This window comes from Macrotis lagotis, chromosome 3 (genome assembly GCF_037893015.1).
Source record: "Macrotis lagotis isolate mMagLag1 chromosome 3, bilby.v1.9.chrom.fasta, whole genome shotgun sequence".
NCBI classification, from domain to species: Eukaryota; Metazoa; Chordata; class Mammalia; order Peramelemorphia; family Peramelidae; genus Macrotis; species Macrotis lagotis.
The window spans coordinates 44,624,712-44,647,626 of record NC_133660.1 but is presented as its reverse complement, the minus strand read 5'-3'; the positions used below and the strand labels follow the sequence as shown (position 1 = coordinate 44,647,626).

Here is a 22,915-nt window from a genome sequence, read left to right as displayed (position 1 = left end):
CTCACATTTCTTTTTCTTTTTCCTGCTAGTTCATACTCACTATGACAAAATGGGAAAAGGAAAAAAAGTTAGTAGGATTCTTATTGAGTTTAGGAAAGAATTTGACGTTTTTCTGAAGAACTATGCTCAGTCAGTTATTGGACAATGAATGACTTTGGCAATTAGTTTTTGCTACAGACTTATTGGATAGCTAAGTGTTGTGGAATAGTATGTATTTTATTTTGTGCCAAGGGCTGGTCTTGTTTGCTTATACAAAGATATATTATCATCTGATTGATTATAATTTTGACTTAGGGTAAAAATGATTGATAGCAAGTTTCTTTGAAGAACTTTAACAAGGAGGGCAGGTAGGGGGAGGGGCAAAGAAGAGGGGGAGAGGGAGAGAAAGGGGAGGGGGAGAAAGGAAGGAGGAGAAGGAGAGATTGATTGATTTTTAACAAGTGCTCTCAACTTTTTTTTACCCAAACTATTACTCTTTCAAAACCCGCAATTTGAACTCCAGGATATTAGAAAATTCATAGGCCAGGAATGGACAAAAATTCTTGCCTCCTCAATTCAGTTGGGACAAGAATTTTAAAACAACTTTACTGCAGGGAAAAATAATTTTAGTGAAATAAAAGCATTATGTGCAGAGGCTGAAGTTTACCATTTTACAAAAGTGTCGAAATCTTCTAATCTCAGACCAGGCTGAGAAATTTTAATAAGATCCCTGACTCATAGCTATCTTGATCTTTAGTTTGCTCTGTTCTCATTAACCTTAGAAAGTACCATTTCTTTCCTTGAATAGAGCTAAGTTTCTTCAACATTTACTATATTTTCAATCTGACCTAAGACCATTTTAGTTTTTAAGTCAAGAGAATGGTCTTTTTATTCCATAGGAAGTAATTATGGGTTTTTGTGAAACTGCAAATATTCAGTAATAATAGTATCCAACCATGGTAAGCAGAAAACAGATTGGTAGTCCAATGGATACAGTGCCAGCCTTAAAATGAAGAAGACCTGAATTCGAATCCTGCCTCTGACACTTAATAGCTGTGCAGTCCTGTACAAGTCATTTAACTTTTCTCAGCTCACATTTCCTCAACTATAAAATGAGGATGATAATAGCCAGTGCCCAACTCAGAGTTGCTGGTATGAGGTTCAGATGAAATAATTAGGTCAAGTATTTTGATCTAAGTGTTATATAAATAATATATAAATAAGTGTTATGTAAATGCTAGAGAGACAATTACCCCTATTATTGTAATCACTATATATATTTTTTTTTACTTTTAATTTTGGGAGGGATTAGTATTTCTGGTCTTACACTCTTGGCCAACTAAAATATCTTTCTGTAACTTACAGGTGTTGGGCATCCAAGTGAAATGCTTCCATGAAATTATTACTATAGGCTATAGAGTCTATCGTTCTTATGAGCTACCATGGTTTCGAACACTTAGCTGGTAAGTCTAAAGTTTTTTTAATTGAGAAACAGAATATTGTATAAATATAGAACCTAGGAACTGATTTTATCATTTTATGTTTGGGCTGTGACAAAGGATTCTCTGCAATTTGGGAGACATGAAAAGATTACTAAACCAAACTCTTAATTTCTTAATATTTTTCTAATTTATTTTCTGGATAATAAGAAGCTTTAAGTTCTTACTCCAGTACCTCCTCAGAAGGTAGGATCAGACTCTCATTTCCCAAAACTGTGCCAACAGCACAAATTCTGGAAGATCCTAAGAAGTTATAAATGATTCCATTTTGAATCTAGACATGTATTTGAGTGACCAAGGTAAAACATAACTGAGATTAAAGAATTATATAGCCAGTTGATTGACTGTGGTGAGCTTTGTCACTCAAAACAAATGACAAAGACTATTGATTTAAGGAGTGAAGTGGATTGTACTTTACATTAGTTGAGGGAAATAGAGACCTTGCTAAAATCACTAAATTTTAAAAATGCTAATGAACATTTTAGATGTGGATGTAAATCAATTCTTGTCATTCAGAATGATGTATTGCTATCCAAAACATTGTATATAATGTTTACCAAGTTTTAAGTTATACTTAGAAATTGTTAAAGTTTTAAACTTGAGACATATAAAGATTTTTTTCTTAGTTATTGATATTGTTATCATTATTCACCTGGTAGTCTTGACTTCACATTTTCCTAGTTGAAAAAGTTTTATATAAGAAAGAAGAGTTTGATCAGAAATATTTGATAAATGATAAATAGAGGAGAGAATAGCAGTGCCGAAGTGATTAATTATAAGCTGAAATGTGGAAATCAAAAAAACAGTCTTTGGGACTTTGACCAGGTTGATAGCCTAGCATCTTTAAACATCTGATCTTCAATTAAAACAGTCTGGCATTGTGGAAGGGCAAACTCAAAAAAAAAAAAAATAAACTTGAAGTTTGTCTTTTAAGTGACTTAACAAAGTCCTACCTTATTTTCTTTTAAGCAGGTATCACTGGCAAATGAAAAGTTAGGCAGTCTCACTGACTTTAGTAAATTCTAGCCTGTTGAAGCTAGGAAATATATATTTGATACAGCTCCTTCTACCTTTCTTTCCTTGGTGTTTTTCTTTTTTCTTGCTTCCTCCTTAAGTTCCTAAAGGCTATGGAGACATAGTACAGCCCCTGGCAAGTTTCTGTTGTTAGAAAAACTTCTAAGATTGGTTCAAATAATAGACTATACTCTTAAGGATTAACCTAGCTATACAGAGAAAAGCTTATCTTCAGTAGACTGTCCTATCATGTGATCACAAATAATGAATTCATTGGTTATGGCTGTCAATTGAAAGAAAATATAAAATGTCTTTAAATCCTGTGTGATGTCCCCCTTCTATTTCTGGAGTGACAGAGGTGGGAAAGAGGTGAGGGCAAACATAACCACAAAAGAAGGTTTCTAGATAGAGTACTGTTAGTACTCTACATGTGAGACCTTGTCTAATGATCAATGAAAAGACATACTGCTAAAGGATCTGAATTTGAAAAGATTTGATAATCTCACTATAAACAAAACCATCAAATAAAAAGGAAATTGCAGTTATAGAGGATGGCTCAAGATTCTTAGGAAAGAAACAAGAGTTGGTTTCAAAATGCCTCAAAACACCATTTCATGGGACATTGGGTTAATCTCATATTTCATTGCGTTTGATAAGTATTTGCAGCAACAGCAACAAAAAAGAATTTCATGAAAATAAGTGCAGCTTACTCACAATGAATTGCAGAGAATGGAAAGGTGAGGGATTCAGTGGAGCCCTCTGAATTAAGACAACAATGTTGCTCATTGATTCTCACTGACTTCATTGCAAAGGTGGAAATAGATGAGAACAGTGAAAAGTGTTGGAAAATGAGGAACCAGCAGTAAGGAACAAAAGATGTCAAATACTTGTAGAATAGCCAGAATTCATAGGCTTCTACATCATGAACACTTTCTGGTGGGAAAAATTCAGAAGATTTTGGACATGGCAAGCAACAAGTAACATAACAAAAATTGATTATATTTTAACAGGATACTACTTATCAGTTTGGGACTTATTCCAGAATGAATTGTATAGAGTTAGAGAACCAGCTTCTTAGCACAAAGATAAAATTAATACTAATACAAATAAGAAAACAAAAATAAAAAAGATAGAACATAAAGTTAACCTATTGCAACCTAGGACCTGTCTAATTTTTAATTGAGCTAATACATTTTAAGAATAAGATAAGAATGGACATTGATACCAATTATAGTGATTTCATATAAATCAGGTGCCATAAAAGTAAACTAAAAGAACTTAGAAATGAAATCAAATTCTTGAATGACTTGCTGAGTAGAGAGATAAAGCAATTAAGGGAAAGACAAGTTTAGATAGTAAACAACAGATTTCACTCTCAAGAACAGTTGGAACCTGTATACTTGACTCTAAAACTGCATTCTCAGACATGCTTATAAAAGATACAGAAACAGAATGGAAAAAATCAAAGGCAGAAAAAGCAACTCTATTCTACCAAATGTACACCAAGGAAACTTATGCTGGAGATGACTTCTAAGTCATTAGAGATTAGTTTTTAAGAGAGAAAATAGAGGGTACCAAAGGGGTATCAGAATCAAAGACCACGTAAAGAACACCACCAGTACCATATATGTGTGTGTGTGTGTGTGTGTGTGTGTGTGTATATATACACACACACACATATATATATATACATATATATGTATATATATGTGTGTATATATATATATATATGCACTTCACCATTTTTATAAAAATTTTCAAGAAAATAATAAATACATATTGAGGGCATGCTTGATTAGATATTAGAAATAAATAGGCTTCATAATTGATAATAATCTAAGAAATCAAGTCTTTATCATCGCAGAATTCATTGACTGAAAGATGTAAAAAAAAATAGATCCTACTATACTGATTAGTTTTACTATAAAAGAATATTTGATGGGCAGCTAGGTGGCTCAGTGGATAGAGCACAGGCCCAGGAATCAGGAGGACCTGAGTTCAAATTCGACCTCAGACATTTAATACTTACTTAGCTGTGTGACTTTGGGCAAGTCACTTAACCCTATTTCCTTACCAAAACAAAAATCCAAACAAATAAAAGAATATTTAATTGGAAGAGCAAAATGCTACCTTAAAGGTTCTTCCCCATTACAATTCTATTATATAATTATTGTATTTCACAAGATTTCTATTATAAAATAATAGGAAATTATTCAGGTTTCTGATTATCAATAATAGATGAGAGAAAGATCGAATAGGTACTTTCATGGAAGAAATCCAGTGGAGGGTTCAGGATGAACAGGGATTCCATTTTTAGGATGGCGAGATACTTTCAGATATTCCTGTTTACAAGAACAAAATGCATCAAAGATTAAAGGGATTTTTGAACAACTTACAAAGAACTACTCACATATGAAACTATCCACTTTGGAAATTCAAATGGATGAAGCTTACTTTTGTCCAAACTATATAATGGACAAACTGTAGAACACCAGTGTATATGTGCATTCACATATATAAGTGCATACATAAGGATGTATGTGTGTGTATGTTCGTGTTGATATATTTTTTCTGAATATATGTAGATAGATAGTGAAAGCACTTTGTAATTTCAAGAAGGCAACTGAGCCTAACTCCCATTCACAATTCTATGAAACAAAAACACATCTTCTTATTACCTATATTTTCCCAGTCCTTTATAATTGGTAGATAGGTTATCGTCTTCTAAGAATTCCCTAGGAGAGTATTGCCTTAGAGGGCAATAAAGAGACATTGTGAATAGACCATATCACATTACAAGCAAGCAGTTGAAAAGGATTGGTGCAATGGATGCCATCAAAAGTATATATGAAGGAAAAAGAAAATAGATTGAGGAAAGAACAAGCACTAGCTGATAGATAATTTTATTGGTATTGAAATATTAAGGAAAGGTGAGGAATAAATGGCAAGAATGGCATATGATGGATAGACATTTGGATGAGTTATGTTCTACTGAAGGGAAATTACGAACAAAATAAGCTCAATTTGGGAATTTGATTTTCTCAAGTAAAGTACATTCCTGATTGATTACAAATGTACTAATAGTTTTTTTTAAGTCTAATTCCCTTTCTCTATATATCCCATCTTTTCCCCACCCTACTCCCTCTTGGCCTGGTTCTTTCTCTCACTGCTCCAATTTTGTTTTCTTATTTCATCCTCTATTAGGATTCTTCAACCCCTTTCAGCCTTTTAATTTCTCTGAGCTATTGTTCTACTCAAAAAGCATTTGTTATTACTCCTTATTGGTCCCATTCCAACTCAGATTAAATTCACAGAAACCATTTTATAGTGTGAATTACATCTGAAGACAATGATAATGACACTGATATTATCTTTGTAGTTTCTTTCTTCCTTTTTTCCCTTTAATTAAAAGTTAGAAAAATTTAATATTTCTAACATTTGCCAACTTGTAACATTTCACATTTTATGTGTAATCACATAGTGTGTAGTCATATGACATTTTAGATTTTCTTTTGATGTTAAATCTATTTATAAAGATTCCTTTTCCTTTCAACTATTTGTAAAATGTTAATTAGGATTAGGAAGTATGATTCAGTATTCCATATCCATTTTGAATCAGAGAACTGCAACTCTATTATTTAGAATGATATTTACTAGATAAATAAGCTGTGATTGTACTTTTTTGCCAAATCAAAATTAGAATTTTAAAAAAGTAGAATGGTGAAATCACTAGGGTAAGTGCTATTGTAGTATAGTTTTAACCTGTAGCCAGGTTGAGCAAGTCAGACAACTATTGGAAGAGACTTCTATTGGCCATACTATATTAATTTTGTGGTCTTGATTTTCCTTGATTTTTCCTCTCCCCATAAAGAGGAAGTGTAAGGAAAGACTGACTAACAATCATCGCCACAGTAGTGAAGTGGCTTCTATATTGACTCTTATTAGGTCTTCCCACCTTCCACCAGCTCTTAAAGAAAACGATACTATCCAGGTCAATGAAGTGCCTTTTTCTGTTTCTGATATTTAAAATGCAGTACCTAGTGTATCTGTCTTAATGTCCTAGTCTGAGTAAATTTCAGTCATTGATACAAAGAGTAGAATGCTCCTTGAAATCTCTTAAATAATTCATTATTTTGAATAAGTGAGACCATTACTATGTTAGTCATCAAATATTTATTGAGTGTGTTCTGTGCCTCATATGGTGTTATGCAAGAAGTATATGGCACAGCTCTTTCACACAGATCCCTAATGTAGTTGATAGAAAATATGTAGACATATTTGAGGGGTAGAAGAGGAGAAAGATTCAGGTCTGAGTTGTGTCAAACTATATCCAGGTACAGTAGGATTTCATAGAGAGCAATATGGGCATTAATAGTCAGAGCTTCAAGAACAGCATGAGATTTGAGTTGGGCAGAGTTTCCATAGGTGTAGGACATCCCCTGGTGGGAAGAATGTAGTGGGCATGGTATGTGTAAGATCAGCCAGGCAGTGTGAGCATGTACTGCTGTATATTTTGGTGAGGGAGGTTTGAAGTCAGGCTACAGAGTATAGACGTGCTACATTGGGCATTAGGAGTCAACCTAGGTTTTTGATTGACATGGTAAAAATAGTGTTTAATGAAGATTAGTCTCACAATTGTTCACATAGAATGAATTCAGGAAGGCTAGAAGAAAATTGTAATAATCGAGAAGAAGCTGATGAGAATCTAGACTGAGAGAGGTGTAGTATACATGAAAGAAAAGATGGATTTGAGAGAGATGCCAAGGGAAAAAAAAAAGAAATAGCAGAATTTATTGATTAAATGTAGGGGATAAAGAAAAGAGAAAGGATAATTCAACAGCTTATAATCTAGGAAACTGGTAGGGTCATTGAATGGGTTAGTTTGGAGCAAGTACTTTTTTGGTAGAGAAAGTAAGAAATAAGTCATGGTCTTCCCTTCTCTCTATACTTATTGGAGGTACCAGAGACTAAATTTAGTTGGGCCATTGGAGAAATAAGGCAATGGAAAAAAATGAATGAGTAACCTCTTCATCTCTCCTTGTTCCCATTAGGGAATTTTACTGAAACAGCTAGGGAAAAAATCTCTGAAATTGTATTGTAACTTATTTTTTAAAAATACATGCTAACTGCTACTGATTAGATGTTACTTGTAATAGCTAGCTTTTAAGAATACCTTAATATTAAGACATAAAATAATATTTGGGCTAGCCCCATTGAGCACATCTTGATGGACTACTTGTTTATACAGATTTGAGTTCTTTCAACATTTTGTTTATTTTATTTTTTGATATTGTTCTATGTATAATATAGCTCTATTGAGGGTGTCTGGTGATCATATTCATCAAAGAAAAATAGGCTGATAGTTCTTATATTACAGGTATTTTTTACTGTGTGTGAACTACTTTTTCTATGGAGAGACTGTAGCAGATTATTTTGCTACATTTGTTCAAAGAGAAGAGCAACTTCAGTTCCTTATTCGCTACCATCGATTTATATCATTTGCGCTATATCTGGCAGGTAAGCAAAGAGAGAATTCTTTTTTCAGATTGTGGTTGGTGTATTCATATCAAATGTATCTTGTAGTAAATCTGCATTTTATGTCATCTTTTTATTCCAGCTTCTCATTCCATATAGATAGATAGATAGATAGATAGCTGGTCTGTGTTCATGGTCTGAAAGAAGTCCCTAGTGGAAGTTCTAGAATAGGAATTGTTTTTATGATAAATAGATTGTGCCACCTTGAAGGAATATCTAGAAATTATGGAGATATGGTTTACATACTGTCAACACAAAGTCATTAAACACTCCCCAAGATTATTAGAAACATTCTAAAATTTGCTGTAATGTGTATTTCAATATTAGAAGTAGGTTAGGATTCTATTTTTTGTTTTGTTACAAAATACTCAGTCAATTTTACAGAAATTCTTTGGTGAATGCAATTTTAAAACTTTGCATTTACACAGAGATTAAGTGGACATTTATGTATGTGGGGGGGGTTCCCTATTTGAACTTTGGACCTTTGTAATTACTCAAGAAATGAATGGTTATATTACTTCCACACTCATACAAATTTTAAAGGAAATACCCTTTTCTTTGACTACTAATTTTAGAAATATATTCAAAGGAATGTGAAAAATACTTTAAATATCATGTAAAGTATCACTTAGATTCCTATTTTACTAAAGACAGTAGACAGATAATAGGATAGTTAGTGGAATAAGATCAAATAAATGCTAATGATAATTATCAAAGGGTCTCTTTTGGTTTCCAAATAATTACAATAACCATAGTGTTTTAAAATTTACAGACAAAAATTGCTGCTTCCATTTATCCTGTGCTGCTTCTCACAGGTTTTACCCACTCTTTTTCATTCACATTCTCTATTCACTCTTTTCTTGGACCCTTGCTTCCTTCCTGAAATATTCCCCTATCATTTGGAGAGGACAATTCTTTGGTCTAGGTTTTAGAAAAACACATCTGCTGTTTAGGAGGATCATTTTAAGGTAAGAAGTTCGTGTGAAATTAATCTGGTTAGCAAAATAAAGACAATGCTGAATGACAGTTGCTAAGAGTATGATTTAGTGCTTCTAGAGAACTTGAAATTTTGTTCAAGAACCTGGAAAATGGAGCCTTTGAGAGAGGCTTGTTCACTCTTTACTAGAAGGCATCTCTATTTTGCTTATCTGGGGGAATTCTTGGTTGTTTTTATCTTTCTGCTTTTCAAAAATTTAAATGATGGGCTTTCATGAATTTTTGAAATGTTATTATATAGTTTTTTCAAAATGAAGATTTATGGTAGTATTATTATTATAGGGCAGGTAACTGAATGAGACTGAATAATTCTGAAATTGGGATAGTTAGGTAATGCATCAGGTAGAACACCTGACCTGAGGTCAGGAAAACTCACCTTTTTTACTTCAAATCTTGCTCCAGAATTAGCTGTGTGACCCTGGGCAAGTCACTGCACCCTTTGCCTCATTTTCCTCATCTGTAAAATGAGCTGGAGAAGGAAATGATAAACCACTTCATATATTTGCCAAGAGATCCTCAAGTGGGGTCATGAAGAGCTGGACATGACTGAACCACAATTTGGATATTACTTAGTGCTTTAATACTGGATCATTAGTTACATTTTCTTGCTTTTTCAATGAGAATACAATTTTCTTGGTTAGATCAGTTGAAAGAATAATGTTGATATCACTCTGAATTTTGGGGGGGAGAGTATGTTTGTGTGTGTGTTATGTTTGATTTGCTAAGATTAACTTCAAGTCCTCTGATCTAATTCATTTTCTGCAACAGATGTAGACAATTGTCTTCATTGTACTCCTTTTGCCTAAGTGCAAGGTGAATTGATGCTTGCTTTTTCTTTTTAACATAGTTGATATTGGCCAACTTTCTGTGCTGTCCTAGAAGCCATAGCTGAAAATTTCACTAAGAACATCTACTATAGAAGCAACTTTTGGTCCCAGAAAAAAAGGATTCATGTGATATAAACTAGAGAAAGAGGAAAAAGATAATGCTTTTCCTGTACACATACACACTCTCTCTCTCTCTCTCTCTCTCTCTCTCTCTCTCTCTCTCTCTCTCTCATTATTCAGTTATTTCATTTGGAAGGGGGATTTGGGAAAAGTACCAAAAATATATGGGAAAACAGATTTGATATTAAAAAAAAGAGAGACCAAAGGCTCTCTAGAGCACTTAGAAGCCTTTTCATAGCCTGAATCCTTCATTAAGAGAATCAGTAGTGGATGAAGTCTGTCTCCTTCCTCTAGGCAGGGAATTTATTTTGCTTAACTATTGCTGTTAGAAGAGAAACTTCCACTGTGAGGCAAAGTTCATTGGAAGTGATTTGGTTTTGTTGTTTTGCATTTTTTTTAATTCATCAAGAAAGTGTGGACATATTTTCTTTCTCTTTACACTTCTGATAAGTCAGAAGGCATTGGTTATATAAGCACTGAATATCACCACAGAGGAAAAAGCCTAGTGTTACAGGAAATGTCTATTAAAATGAGTCATATCAGAAGCAACTGTCTAAAGGAATAAAAGACATGTTGGCATAAAATATTAATAGTCTCGTTTATAATACCAAAAATGCAACCTCTATGTTAAATATGTAATGGCACAACAGACTATGATATGAAATACTATTTATTATACCATAAGAAAAATTAATTATAAAAATATTGAAAAATATAGGGAGATATGGACTGTTACAAACCAAAAGGAGTTGAACCCAAACAATAATAAATTCTTGACTTCGATTATGTAAACAACAACATTAGCAATAACAGAAAAAACAATCTGCAGATTTTTACTGCACCAAAAAAATACAGACAAAAATTCAGAATGGAACCTAGAAACTTGTTACTGTCTCAAAACTTATATACATTTAAATCTGTAATTGAAATATAATTTGTTGTGCATTTTTTGTTCTAATGTAAAAAAATCATGTGATCTAAACAGGTTATGATAATATAAAGACAAGAACTAAGAAATATTAAAAGAAACAGTATCCTCAATAAAAGTTAAGTGACTCCTAGGTTCATATCACTGTTGATACAGTGTTGAAGATATAAAGAACCTGACTTCAAGGAGTTTACACTCTACTGAAAATGAAGATACCTTGTGCAAACCTGACCCATTTAAGTAATTTATCTTTAAGATATGAGATGACAAAAGTAAAGAAAATATTATGTAGCAGGATGTTAGAATACAAGGAATATTGCCTTTTTGAAAAAGTGTCAAACAGAAGAGGAGACAAATGAACCTGCAGAAGATCATCCTGAAATCTGAATGTTTGTGAGAGATTGTATAGCAATCAAGTCTTCCCTTTAATGGTAGAACCTTATATTTGCTTTAAATAAGGAAAGAAAATGAAATCTAAGAAAATTAATTTGTTGCTATATCTGTTGGAAATGACTAAGTAAAATACTAGTACATTAATATAATGGGATATGTTCTTTAAAATAACCTTCATGTCTGGAAGAAAGAAAAATGCATAAATTGATGTAAAATGAAGTAAGTATTCTAATCAAAGGTCAAATGTCTCACCAAAATACAAATATAAAGTGGATCAATCAGAAATTGAAGGATGTTTCCCTCCTTTTGTTGTAGAAGTACAAAATGAAGCACATTTTCAGACATGGCCAATGTCTATGCTTGTTTTGTTGGATTGTACTTATTTATTAGAAAGGATGACTTCCATTGGGAATATGATGTGGATGAGTACTAAGTGATATACGGGGGGATAACTATTGTTATTATTTCCATTTTGCAGGTAAGGAGATCTAGGTGGACAGATATTAAGTCACTTGCCCAAGGTGATACAATTAGTAATAAGAATTTCAAGCCATATTTGAACTCGGGTATTGCAGAATAAAAAACAATAATGAAAAGAGTATGAATTAAGAAGTAATTTTTAAAAGTATGAAAGAGCAGCGAAGGAAGTTCAGATATAAAGCTGCAAAACTTTAATATACACTTAAAAACAATTCATAATACAAGTTTACTTTCATAATCCTATTTTTATGTATTAAAATGTTCATGTTTGAAGTATAAGATAATTATTTTAAAAATATGAACAAGTTGAAACAAAAACACATTTGCTCAAGTCATGCCATGCATTTATATGGGCAACCTATAAAATTATATGTGTATATTTTTGATTACCACAGCACCTGACAATGAGATAGATCCAGAATTTAAGAGGAAGCAAAGTCAGTTGAATCTCATTTTGAAAAATCATGTAGTACTGCCTTAATCTCAGTCTTGTTTCCTAACACCAAAGCTCATCTTTTTGAGAGTAATAGTCTTCCAGGGGAAATAATATATCTAAACTGTAGAATACTTGAACCTCAGAAAATTTCAAATTGCAGATTGGCTCAAAAGGTAATGGAAAGACATGTTTTGGTGACTTAAAAAGTGCTAGAAATGGCATTGTGGATATATCAGTAAAAGAAGAGGACTGATAAAATAACCAAACTGAGGAGTAATGGATACACAGTTAAGTTTGGCATGGATAGCCCCCCAAATACTAAAAGTCTAAAGAGAAATAGCCATCTTATTCAACAGAGCTTCTGAAGAATTTATGAAAGGAGATAAACAGAATTTGCACAGCATGGGAAGGCATGGATGAATTGCAGCATAGCTGGAAGGAAGTATGCATACTAATACTTTGGAGTCTTCAAAGTAAGAGAGTGTTTGTGTCCTGAGAACCACACTGTATTCTGGTGCATCAAATGAATTTTTGGTATAAACATATTAGTAAATTTAGTACTGCCTATAAGATATTTTAGATCTTGAAATAAAAATGGGCTTCTAATTTTCAGTTTAGTATTTTTATTTTATTCTCACATCAGTTATTTCGCATTCTGAACTAATTTTGTGTACATTTTGACACTTTAGTCCATCTTATTTATTACTTCCCATTGTGCAGTTCATAGATAACTATTCCGTGTCTTCTCATTTTTTTATCATTCTTGATTTCCTTCCAGAATTTCCAAATTTCACAGAATTTCCCAACTTTTATCTTAGGGCAAGCAGCAAGAGTTCTTTTTTTCTTTTTTTCTTTTTCTTAACCTTTATCTTATAACTATTTTTTATAATAACCTTTACTTGTTTAAGAATTTTTTCTTAACCATAGAACTAAAAAATTACTACCTTCTATTTTTTTTTAAATGACATAGCTTTTTATTCAGAATAGATGTGCTTTTGGAACTTTTTATGATAAATGATATAAGGTGCTAATTTAAACCTAATTTATATCAGACAGCTTTCCATATTATTAGAAGTTCTTGTCAAATCCAGCATTATAATATCCATAATTTGTGCACTTGAGTTTATTGAACACTTGTTTTTTTTCAGGATTTTATTTAGTCTGTTCCTTTGTTTTACCTTTTTTTCCTTAAACCTAGGAGCAAAGAGTTTGTGATGATTCTGTTTTGTATTATAGTTCCACAGTTGGTCCCTTCATGACTCTTTCCAATTTAAAAAAAAATGCCTTGAGAATATATATGCCTTTTTATATTCTTCCATAGCAGCTCTAATTTTATATAGTTTTATGTAAAAAATAAATGAAGTTGGGGCAGCTAGGTGGCCATTGGATAGATCACTGGCTGTAGAGTCAGGAGGACCTGAGTTCAAAATCAGCCTCAGGGTAAGGTTAGTGATTAGAGCACCAGCCTGGAGTCAGGAAAAACCTGAGTTCAAATCCAGCCTCAGACACATAATGATTGCCTAGCTGTGTGACCTTGAGCAAGGCACTCTTAACCCCATTACCTTAAATAAATAAATAAATAAATAAATTTTAAATCAGCTTCAGATACTTAATACCTAGCTGTGTGACCTTAGGCAAGACTTAACCCCATTGCCTTGAAAAATAAAATAGCAACAACAATAATAATTATAATAAATGAGGTAGGTATTTTTTTTGACACGATTTAAGTTTGACTTGAGCAATGATTGATTGAACTTAAGGAAGAGAGCTCAGCTCAGACATTTCTCACCCTTGCCCTTCTTTGGCACTTATGACTGACTGCACTACGTGCAGGAAACTCCTTATTATAACCTAAATATCCTGTTACATCTCATCAGCCTTCGTACTCCACCTCATCTCCACCCTCTGCCTCTCTGGAGGGCGAACTATGAACTTCAAATATCCTTTGAAGTAGAAAACTCAGCTCAGAATAGATCATTTGTCTAAAGAGTACATGCTCTTCACCCAATTTGCTGCTTTTCAGCTTTTGTTTGTGCATTGTTCCCCCCCCCCCATTAGATTTGAAACTCCTTGACAGTAGAAACTGGTTTGAGCTTTTGTTTGTTTTATTTTGTTTAAATATCAGTAGAACTTAGCACATCACACACAGTAACTTTATTAAATGTTTATTGTCTTCCTGATTTCTGTAAAGATTGCTTAAACTTTTGGGTGTCTTGGTAGGTTAACTCCCACATATTTTTTGTAAATACTTGTATTTTTCTCTTCTTCATTTTTTTCTTTTATTTTCCTTCCTCCCCACCTGCCTTCATTGAGAAGATGAGCAATTCAGTATTCGTTATATATGTGTAGTCATATAAAAAGTCATGTTGTAAAAGAAAATATAGATACCTTTGCTTACCGCCCCCCCCAAAAAAAAAAACCCGGAGAAAAGTGAAGTTTAAAAAGTTTGCTGCAATCTATATCAGTTCTTTCTTTGGTGATAGATAACATTTTTTTCATCTTAAGTCTTGGGTTTTTGTATTCCTGAGAATAGGTAAGTCATTCACAGCTTACATCATCTTACAGTATAAAAACTGTCATTTTCTACACAGTGCATTTTACTTTACTTACAGTACATTACACCTTACTTACACAAGTAAGTCTTTTCCAGTTTTTCTGAAAGCATCCTACTCATCCTACTCATCATTTTTTTTTTTTTAGGTTTTTGCAAGGCAATTGGGGTTAAGTGGCTTGCCCAAGATCACACCCCTAAGTAATTATTAAGTGTCTGAAACCAGATTTAAACTCAGGTCCTCTTTGACTGTGGTTGGTGCTCTATCCACTGCACCACCTAGCTGCCTTTTTATCTCTTTTACATGAGATAATTTACCCCATTGTACCTCTCTCTTTCCCTTTCTTCTATTACATTCTTTTCTCACCCTTTAATTTTATTTTTTTAAACAGCTAAGTAATTATTAAGTGTCTGAGACTGGATTTGAACCCAGGTACTTCTGACTCCAAGGCTGGTGTTTTATCCACTACGCCACCTAGCTGCCCCTCTACTCATCATTTCTTATAGTAGATCAGTATTTCATCATTAGCACATACTACAATAATTGTTCAGCCATTCCCCACTTGATGGACATTCCTTTAATTTCCAGTTCTTTGTCACCACAAAAAAAAATCTGCTGTAAATATTTTTGTACAGCTAGGTCCTTTTCCTTTTTTGTTTTTTTTCCTCTTTGGGATGATAACCTTAGCAGTGGTATCATGAGGTCAAAGGACATCCATGATTTTATAACACTTTGGTTATAGTTCTAAATTGCTCTACAAAATGGTTGAATCAGACCACAACTCTACTAATAGTGCATTTTCCCCTCCTTTTGTTATTTTCCTTTTCTGTCCTGTTAGTCAATCTAATAGAGGTATTACCTCAGAATTGTTTTTATGTGCATTTCTCTAATCAGTAATGATTTAGAGCTTTTTATCTCTGATCACTTTATCAGAAAACTGACTATATCTTTTGGATCATTCATCAATTGGGGAATGGCTGTTATTTTTACAAATTTGACTTAATTCTCTATTCTTTTGAGAAATGAGACCTTTTATAAGAGAAACTTCAGGTTTTTTTCCCCACAATTAGTATTGCTTACTGACTTCCTCCCATCTTATTTTTTCCCCCGTTCATTCTATTCTCTCTCTTTTCACCTTCTCCCTTGTCAAAAGTACTATACTTCCGACTATGCCTTTCCCAATTTGCTTTCCCTTTCATCATCCCACTCTCCCTTTTCTTATCCTTTTCTCCTACTTTTCTGTAGGGTAAGATAGATTTCTATTCCCAATTGAGTATTTATGTTAATCCCTCTTAAAGGCAATTTTAATGAGACTAAGATTTACTCAGTTCCCCTCAAGTCCCACCCCCCTTTTCCTCCAGTGTAAAAACTTGTTTTTGTCTTTTTTTTTTGAGGGGGGGTTTGCAAGGCAATGGAATGAAGTGACTTGCCCAAGATCACACCCCTAGGTAATTATTAAGTGTCTGAAACCAGATTTAAACTCAGGTCCTCCTGACTCTGTGGTTGGTGCTCTATCCACTGCACCACCTAGCTGCCTTTTTATCTCTTTTACATGAGGATAATTTACCCCATTGTACCTCTCCCTTTCCCTTTCTTCTAGTACATTCTTCTCTCACCCTTTAATTTTATTTTTTTAACATATCTTCCCTTCATATTCATCTCATGCCTCGGTCCTCTCTCTCTCTCTCTCTCTCTCTCTCTCTCTCTCTCTCTCTCTCTCTCTCTCTCTCTCTCTCTCTCTCTCTTTCTCTCTCTTTCTATATATACATATATATATATATATATATATATATATATATATATATATATATATATATATTACACCTTGTTAACTACCATAATAATGGTAAGTCCTTATGAATTACCAATGTTATCATCTCATGTAAGAATATAAACTGTTTAACCTATTAAGTCCCATAAGATCTCCTTTTTCTTTTTATCCTTTTATGCTTATATATTTGAAAAATTATGCTCAATTTTGCAATCCTGCCTTTACAATATTTTTTTTTGGATGCTTTCAATATTTTCTTCTTGATCTGGGAACATTAGAATTGGGCTATAATATTCCTAGGAGTTTTCATTTTGGGATCTCTTTCAAGAAGTGATTCGTGGGGTCTTTCAGTTTCTATTTTATCCTCTGGTTTTAGAATATTAGGGCAGTATTCCTTCATAATTTCTTAGAAGACGATGTCTAGATTCTTTTTTTGCTTGACTTTCAAGTAGTCAATATTTTTTAAATACTCTCTTCCAGATTTGTTTTCCAGGTCAGTTGTTTTTCCTTTACCTTGTCTTCTATTTTTTCATTCTTTTGGTTTGTTTTATTGCTCTTTGATTTCTCAAAGTCATTAGCTTCCATTTGTTCAATTCTAATTATTTAGGCATTATTTTCTTCAGAGTGCTTTTGTACCTCCTTTTCTATTTGGTCAATTCTCCTTCTTAAGGAACTTTTTTCTTCAGTGAATTTTTTATTTTTCCATTTGACCAATTCTGATTTTTAAGGCACTTTTTCCTCTTCTTTCACTTTTTTGTATTTCCCTACCATTTAGCCTAGTCTGTTTCCATTTTCTTTTGTGCTATTTTCTTCGATATTTTTCGTGACTCTTTACCAAGTTGTTGACTTGTTTTTTCATGATTTTCTTCCATCATTTTCATTTTTCTTCCCAATTTTTCTTCTATTTCACTTTACTTGATATTTTTTGAGTTCTTAAATGACTGGAGAACAAATCTTACTTTTTGGGGGAGAATTTGAATATTGGCAGCATTTACTTCTCTCTTGTCAGTGAGTGACCACAAGCACTCTTTACTGCACTGGAACTATAAGGAGGGAACCTACTTCTGTGGGCCTGCAAGCTCTGGTATGCTACTGTTCCTCCTTACCCTGGGACTATTTGTTGGGACTGCAATCTGGATCTGAGTATGGCAAAGATTCAGTGTAACAAAGAGACCCCAGTAATCTTCTGACCAGTTGTTTGACTCCCTTACCATCTGTAGGCTGAGAGCTGCTGATTCAGTACTGTCAAGACCTACTCTTGGTTTATAGGGCCAAGGCTAAGCTGATACAACCTGTATTGGACTGTGCTCCACTCTCACCAGCTGCAACTTTGGGTTTTAGCTGAATTGAATTGGTGCAAAAATTGTTTGTAATCTGAATTGCCCATTTTCTTATCTTAATTCATCTCTATTCTTTGTTTCTAAAAAGTACTTTCTTACTTTTTTTGTCCTATATGTCTGTTATATAACCATTTATATTTTTTGGCATGTACCCATTGGGAACTTTCTCTTGGCATATGTTATAAGTTATTGGACTAAGTATAATACCTAATTTTCTGGTTTATTTTTCTAAGCAGTTTAAAAATAAACTCTTTACCTGAATAGCTATGGTTCTTCAAGGCATATCAAGTTTGTTTGTTATAGTACTCTGTTCCAGTAATTGACTTAGCAATTTTTTACCATTACTAAATCATTTTAATGCTTACTACTTTGTACAATAGTATAAAATCTGGTATAGCTGTTTCTACTTACCTACCTACTTTTTAAAAATTTCCTTTGAAATTGTTTCCTCTTTTGTTTTTCCAAATGAATTTCATTATTTTTTTTCTAAATTTTATACAAAATAATCTTTAGGAATTTGATTGGTATGGCAATAAATATATCAGATTAGTGTTATCATTTTCATATTAGTTCAGCCTACCCACACACAAGATTTCCTTAGTTATTTAGGCATTTAGGTATCTTTTATTTGTATTTATATTCTTTTTATCTTTGTCTTAGGAGGAAGACTACCAAGCATTTTATAATTCTGCTATTATTTTGAATGAGATTACTTTATCTCATCTGGTGGATTTGGTAATATTCACACAAACTGATTTATTATATAACCTAATGCATTAGTAAAGTTATTTCACTTAATTGATTCTAGGATTTTTGAAGTAAAGGAACATGTCTAAAAAATGGTAATTCTATTTCCTTCTAAGGTATGCTTATATCCATTTTATTCTTCTTATCTTCTTATAATAGCTAAAACTTTTAGCCCTGTATCTAAAAGAAGGCTAATAATGTCCATTCTTCCTTTATATCTGACTTTATTGGAAAAGTTTCCAGTGCATCCACATTACATATTTTGTTTGCTTGGTTTTAGATAGATCTTAATATAAAATGCCTTTCCCTCCTACTTTTCTAAGATTTTTTAATAAAAATAGATACAGTTTGGTATCAAATGCTTGATCTACATCTACAGTAAAAGTCATGTGTAAACTAATTTGTTATTTCCTTCTTCATTTATTTTCAATTCTTTTTCAATTTTATTCAGCTAATTTTGTTTTCCCTTTAGATAAACCATTATTAGCTACTTTGATTTTTTTAATGGGTCTTTTGAGAGGAAAAAATAGTTCCTGTATTTTGTTTGTTTTAGTTTTCAGTTGCTTTCATTTTTGCTACTTGATTAGAATTTTAGGATTTATATTTTGGTGCTTATTTTTTTTAATCAGTCTTCTAGATTTATTTAGATGCATGTCCAAGCTCATTGGTGTATTCTTTTGTCAATGAAATATTTAGAGAAATAAACTTTTCCCCAAAGATTCCCCTGAGTAAGTGACCAATATTTTTATAGGTTGTCTCATTGGCATTATTTTTAATTAAATTTTCTATTTTTTAATGAGTTATCCTTTAACCCACCAATTCTTTTGCATTAAATTAATTTTGAATTCTTTTTATGGCCTTTGAGTAATATTTTTATTTCATTGTAGTAATTAAAATGTTTTTAATATTTTTTCTTTTCTTTGTTTCTGAGAGTTTATACCTCTGAAGAACATGTTCCTTTATCAAAAGGTGCCATCCTTTGCCTAGAAATGTGTACCCCTTTTTGTTACCATTCAAAAGTTGCCAGAGAACTATTTAACTTTTCTAAAATTCTATTTAAGTTCTTAATTTCTTGAAATTTTTTTGGTTAAATGTATTTAGATTTAAAAGGAATAACACTAAGATTCCTCCATTATAATTGTGTGTATCCATACATATGGTAAGTACTAATATTAATTCATCTGTGGTTCCTTTCAGAATAACTTTTCCATTTATCTCTTTAAGTCAAGTCTATTTTATTTTTGTTTCTTATCTGAGATCATGCTTGCTCACCCAGTTTTTTTGAGATCAGTTGAAGGATAATTTTGATCTTCTTCTTGCCTTATTTATTTATTTATTTATTGGTTGGTTGGTTGGTTTTTGGGTTTTGGGTTTTTTTGCAAGTGGGGTTAACAGGCCCAAGGTCACACAGCTAGGCAATTATTAAGTTATCTGAGGCTGTATTTGAACTCTAGTCCTCCCAACTCCAGGGCTGGTGCTCTATCCACTGCAACACCCAGCTTCTTTCCCCCTGTTTCTTTCTTCTTTTTTTTTTTTTAAGGTTTTTGCAAGGCAAATGGCTTTAAATGGCTTGCCCAAGGCCACACAGCTAGGTAATTATTAAGTGTCAGAGGCCAGATTTGAACCCAGGTACTCCTGACTCCAAGGCCAGTGCTTTATCCACTATGCCACCTAGCCACCCAGCCACCCCCGTCTTTATGTTTCAAGTGAATTTTTTTTTTGGAATCCATATATCTTGTTAATTCTGAATTTCCTGTCCATTCTGATATCTATTTCTGTTTTGTTTTTTTTTCCACTAATTTTTTGCCTGAATCTACTCTGTTCCTTTACTCCCAGTCACCTTCCTCTACCTTTTCTCTCCTCTTATTATCCTGTCAAGTTGAAGATACATCTAAGCATGTATGTTCTGCCCTCTTTTGACCAATTCAGATGAAAGTGAGATTTGAGCTTGCTTTCTCCCCTCTCCCTTTCTCCTAATTCATATCATCCTCTGCTTTATCCTAATTATTTAAATTTCCCAAGTAAGTAAGCATTTATCAGGTGTAAACTTTGTTCTAGGCTTTATGCTAAGCTCTGGAGATACAAAGACAGCACCTGTTCTGAAGAAACTTGCATTTAATATGGAAGGCACCATGCATACAACTATGTACAACAAGATAGATAAAAGATGAATTATAGATAATCAACAGAGAGAGCACATTAGAATTAAGGGGAATCACAAAAGGCTTCTTATAGAAGGTAGTGGGGAATGGTGATGAGTGGAAAATATACTGCAGTGGGGAGAGACTGGATAGAAAATCCACAGCAGCAGAGCACTGTGATTGTCTAGGTGTAAGTGATGAACACTCAAGTCACCAGACAGGGACTGGCCGCCCCCTCAGTAGTCCATTGGCCCTGAAATTGGAGGCAAGTCTATTGGTATATGGCCCAGACACCAGATGTGTGATCAGGAGTTTGTAAAGGTCAGACTGAGGGGCAGCAATCAGACTTTGCCCTCTATCAAAATACTTAGAATACGCAAAAATGTTGCAGATTTTGACCTGAACCAACTGAGATATTTGAAGACCATAGTACTCAAGGAAGACCCAAGGAAAGCAGTAACAGATCCTCAAAGAAGGCAATACGGAACCAAATTAGACATTCCTTCCAGAAGTACTCAGAGCCTGGTATTAATATGAAGGACTAATGTGGGAAGTTAACCTGGAAGAATGAATAAGCCAAAAAAAACCCTCCTATGATAGTTATTTTGGTACCAATGATATCCAATAAACAGAAGAAAATGTCTTCAAAAGATCTTAAAGCAGATCTTTAAATTAAAATAGAGCTTGCCTACAGTTAACTAGAATTTCTCAAAGAAATGAAGCCAGAACTAGATTAACAAAAAAACATAATACTTTATAAAAGTAAAAAAAAAAACTTCCTGAAAATTAGAATAGGCCAGAAGAAGTTAGAAAAATGAATAAAGTTAAAACAGTCAAAAGTATGAGGAAGTAGAAGAAAATATAAGGCATTATATGAAAAACAAATAACTTGGAAAAACATTTAAGAAGTAATTTAAAACTCACTGGAAACCATAAAAGAAAACTGCCAAGATGTATTGGAAAGATAGTAAAGTGGGAAAAGAGCCAAATTTCACTGACTTTTCCTGAAAGAAGAGCCCCAAAAGGCAACTCTCAGGGACATGATAATCAAAATCCCAATCTTCTAGGTCAAATTAAAAAAAAAATACTAGAATCAGTGTTCAAGTATCAAGAAGCCACAGTCAGCAACATTTAATATTTTTTTTTTGCAAGGCAAGGGGGTTAAGTGGCTTGCCCAAGGCCACACAGCTAGGTAATTAAGTGTCTGAGGCCGGATTTGAACTCGGGTACTCCTGACTCCAAGGCCAGTGCTCTATCCACTGCGCCACCTAGCCACCCCATCTAAAAACTTTTTTTGAGGTTTTTTTGCAAGGCAAATGAACATTTAATATTTAGAATATTCCTACTATAAAGAAATTGGGGACTTGGAACTTATAATATAGTTTTTCAAACAAAGAAATAGGTTGACCCGAAAGAATAACATGGTTTGCAAAACAAAATATCATTTTCCAATGGAAATACTGAACCTGAATGAATTAGGCTTCCAAACATTCTTGATGAAAAAACACAAAAAACGTAATACAAGTAAGCAATTAGAAGGGACTGTATACAAGGGTCATGTCTATAGAAGAATTTGATACAAGGGTTCCCTCAGAAACCCAATATTTTCAAGGGTCAGGAGGAATTAAAGGTCCTAGAAGTGATTTTTATCATGTTTTGATGATCATCAAAGAAAAAAGCAAAAGGGAGAGAAAAATGAATGCACTAAAGAAGAAAAATGGGAAAAGAATGGATTCTCTTCTCTCTCATTGCATGCTCTGAGTTAGTGATCCCATCAATTTCCATGGATTCAATTATGTGGATAATTCTCAAATCTAATTTCTGTGATTATTTTTAGTCTAGCATCTCCAACTGCCTGTTGACATTGAAATCTGAAATCATCTTTCTCCCCAAACCCTCTTCAAACTTTTCTATTACTGTTGTATTTTCTTTTTCTATTTCTGTTTCTATTACCTATTTCTATTTATATTTCTATTACCACCATCCTCCTAGTCATTCAACCTTTCAACCTAGGTGTCATTCTTGACTTGCCTTTCTTTGCCCTCCACCCCCTCATTTGCAAATCTGTTGTAATCTTGCTGATTTTACCTTTGTAGTATCTCTTGCATATATGCCCCTGTTTCTCCTCTGACACTGCAATGTCAGCTCTATTAGAAA

The 22,915-nt window shown here is 33.2% G+C and overlaps 1 protein-coding gene across 1 annotated transcript in view; it reads left to right on the top strand.

Annotated features, from left to right (window-relative positions):
* Positions 1-22,915, top strand: part of CDS1 (CDP-diacylglycerol synthase 1) — an 83,307-nt gene that overhangs the window by 35,422 nt on the left and 24,970 nt on the right. Inside the window, exons 4-5 of the mRNA XM_074228582.1 lie at positions 1,345-1,442; positions 7,870-8,009. Coding sequence (XP_074084683.1) covers positions 1,345-1,442; positions 7,870-8,009 — 238 coding nt within the window. The remainder of the gene's footprint in view (positions 1-1,344; positions 1,443-7,869; positions 8,010-22,915) is intronic.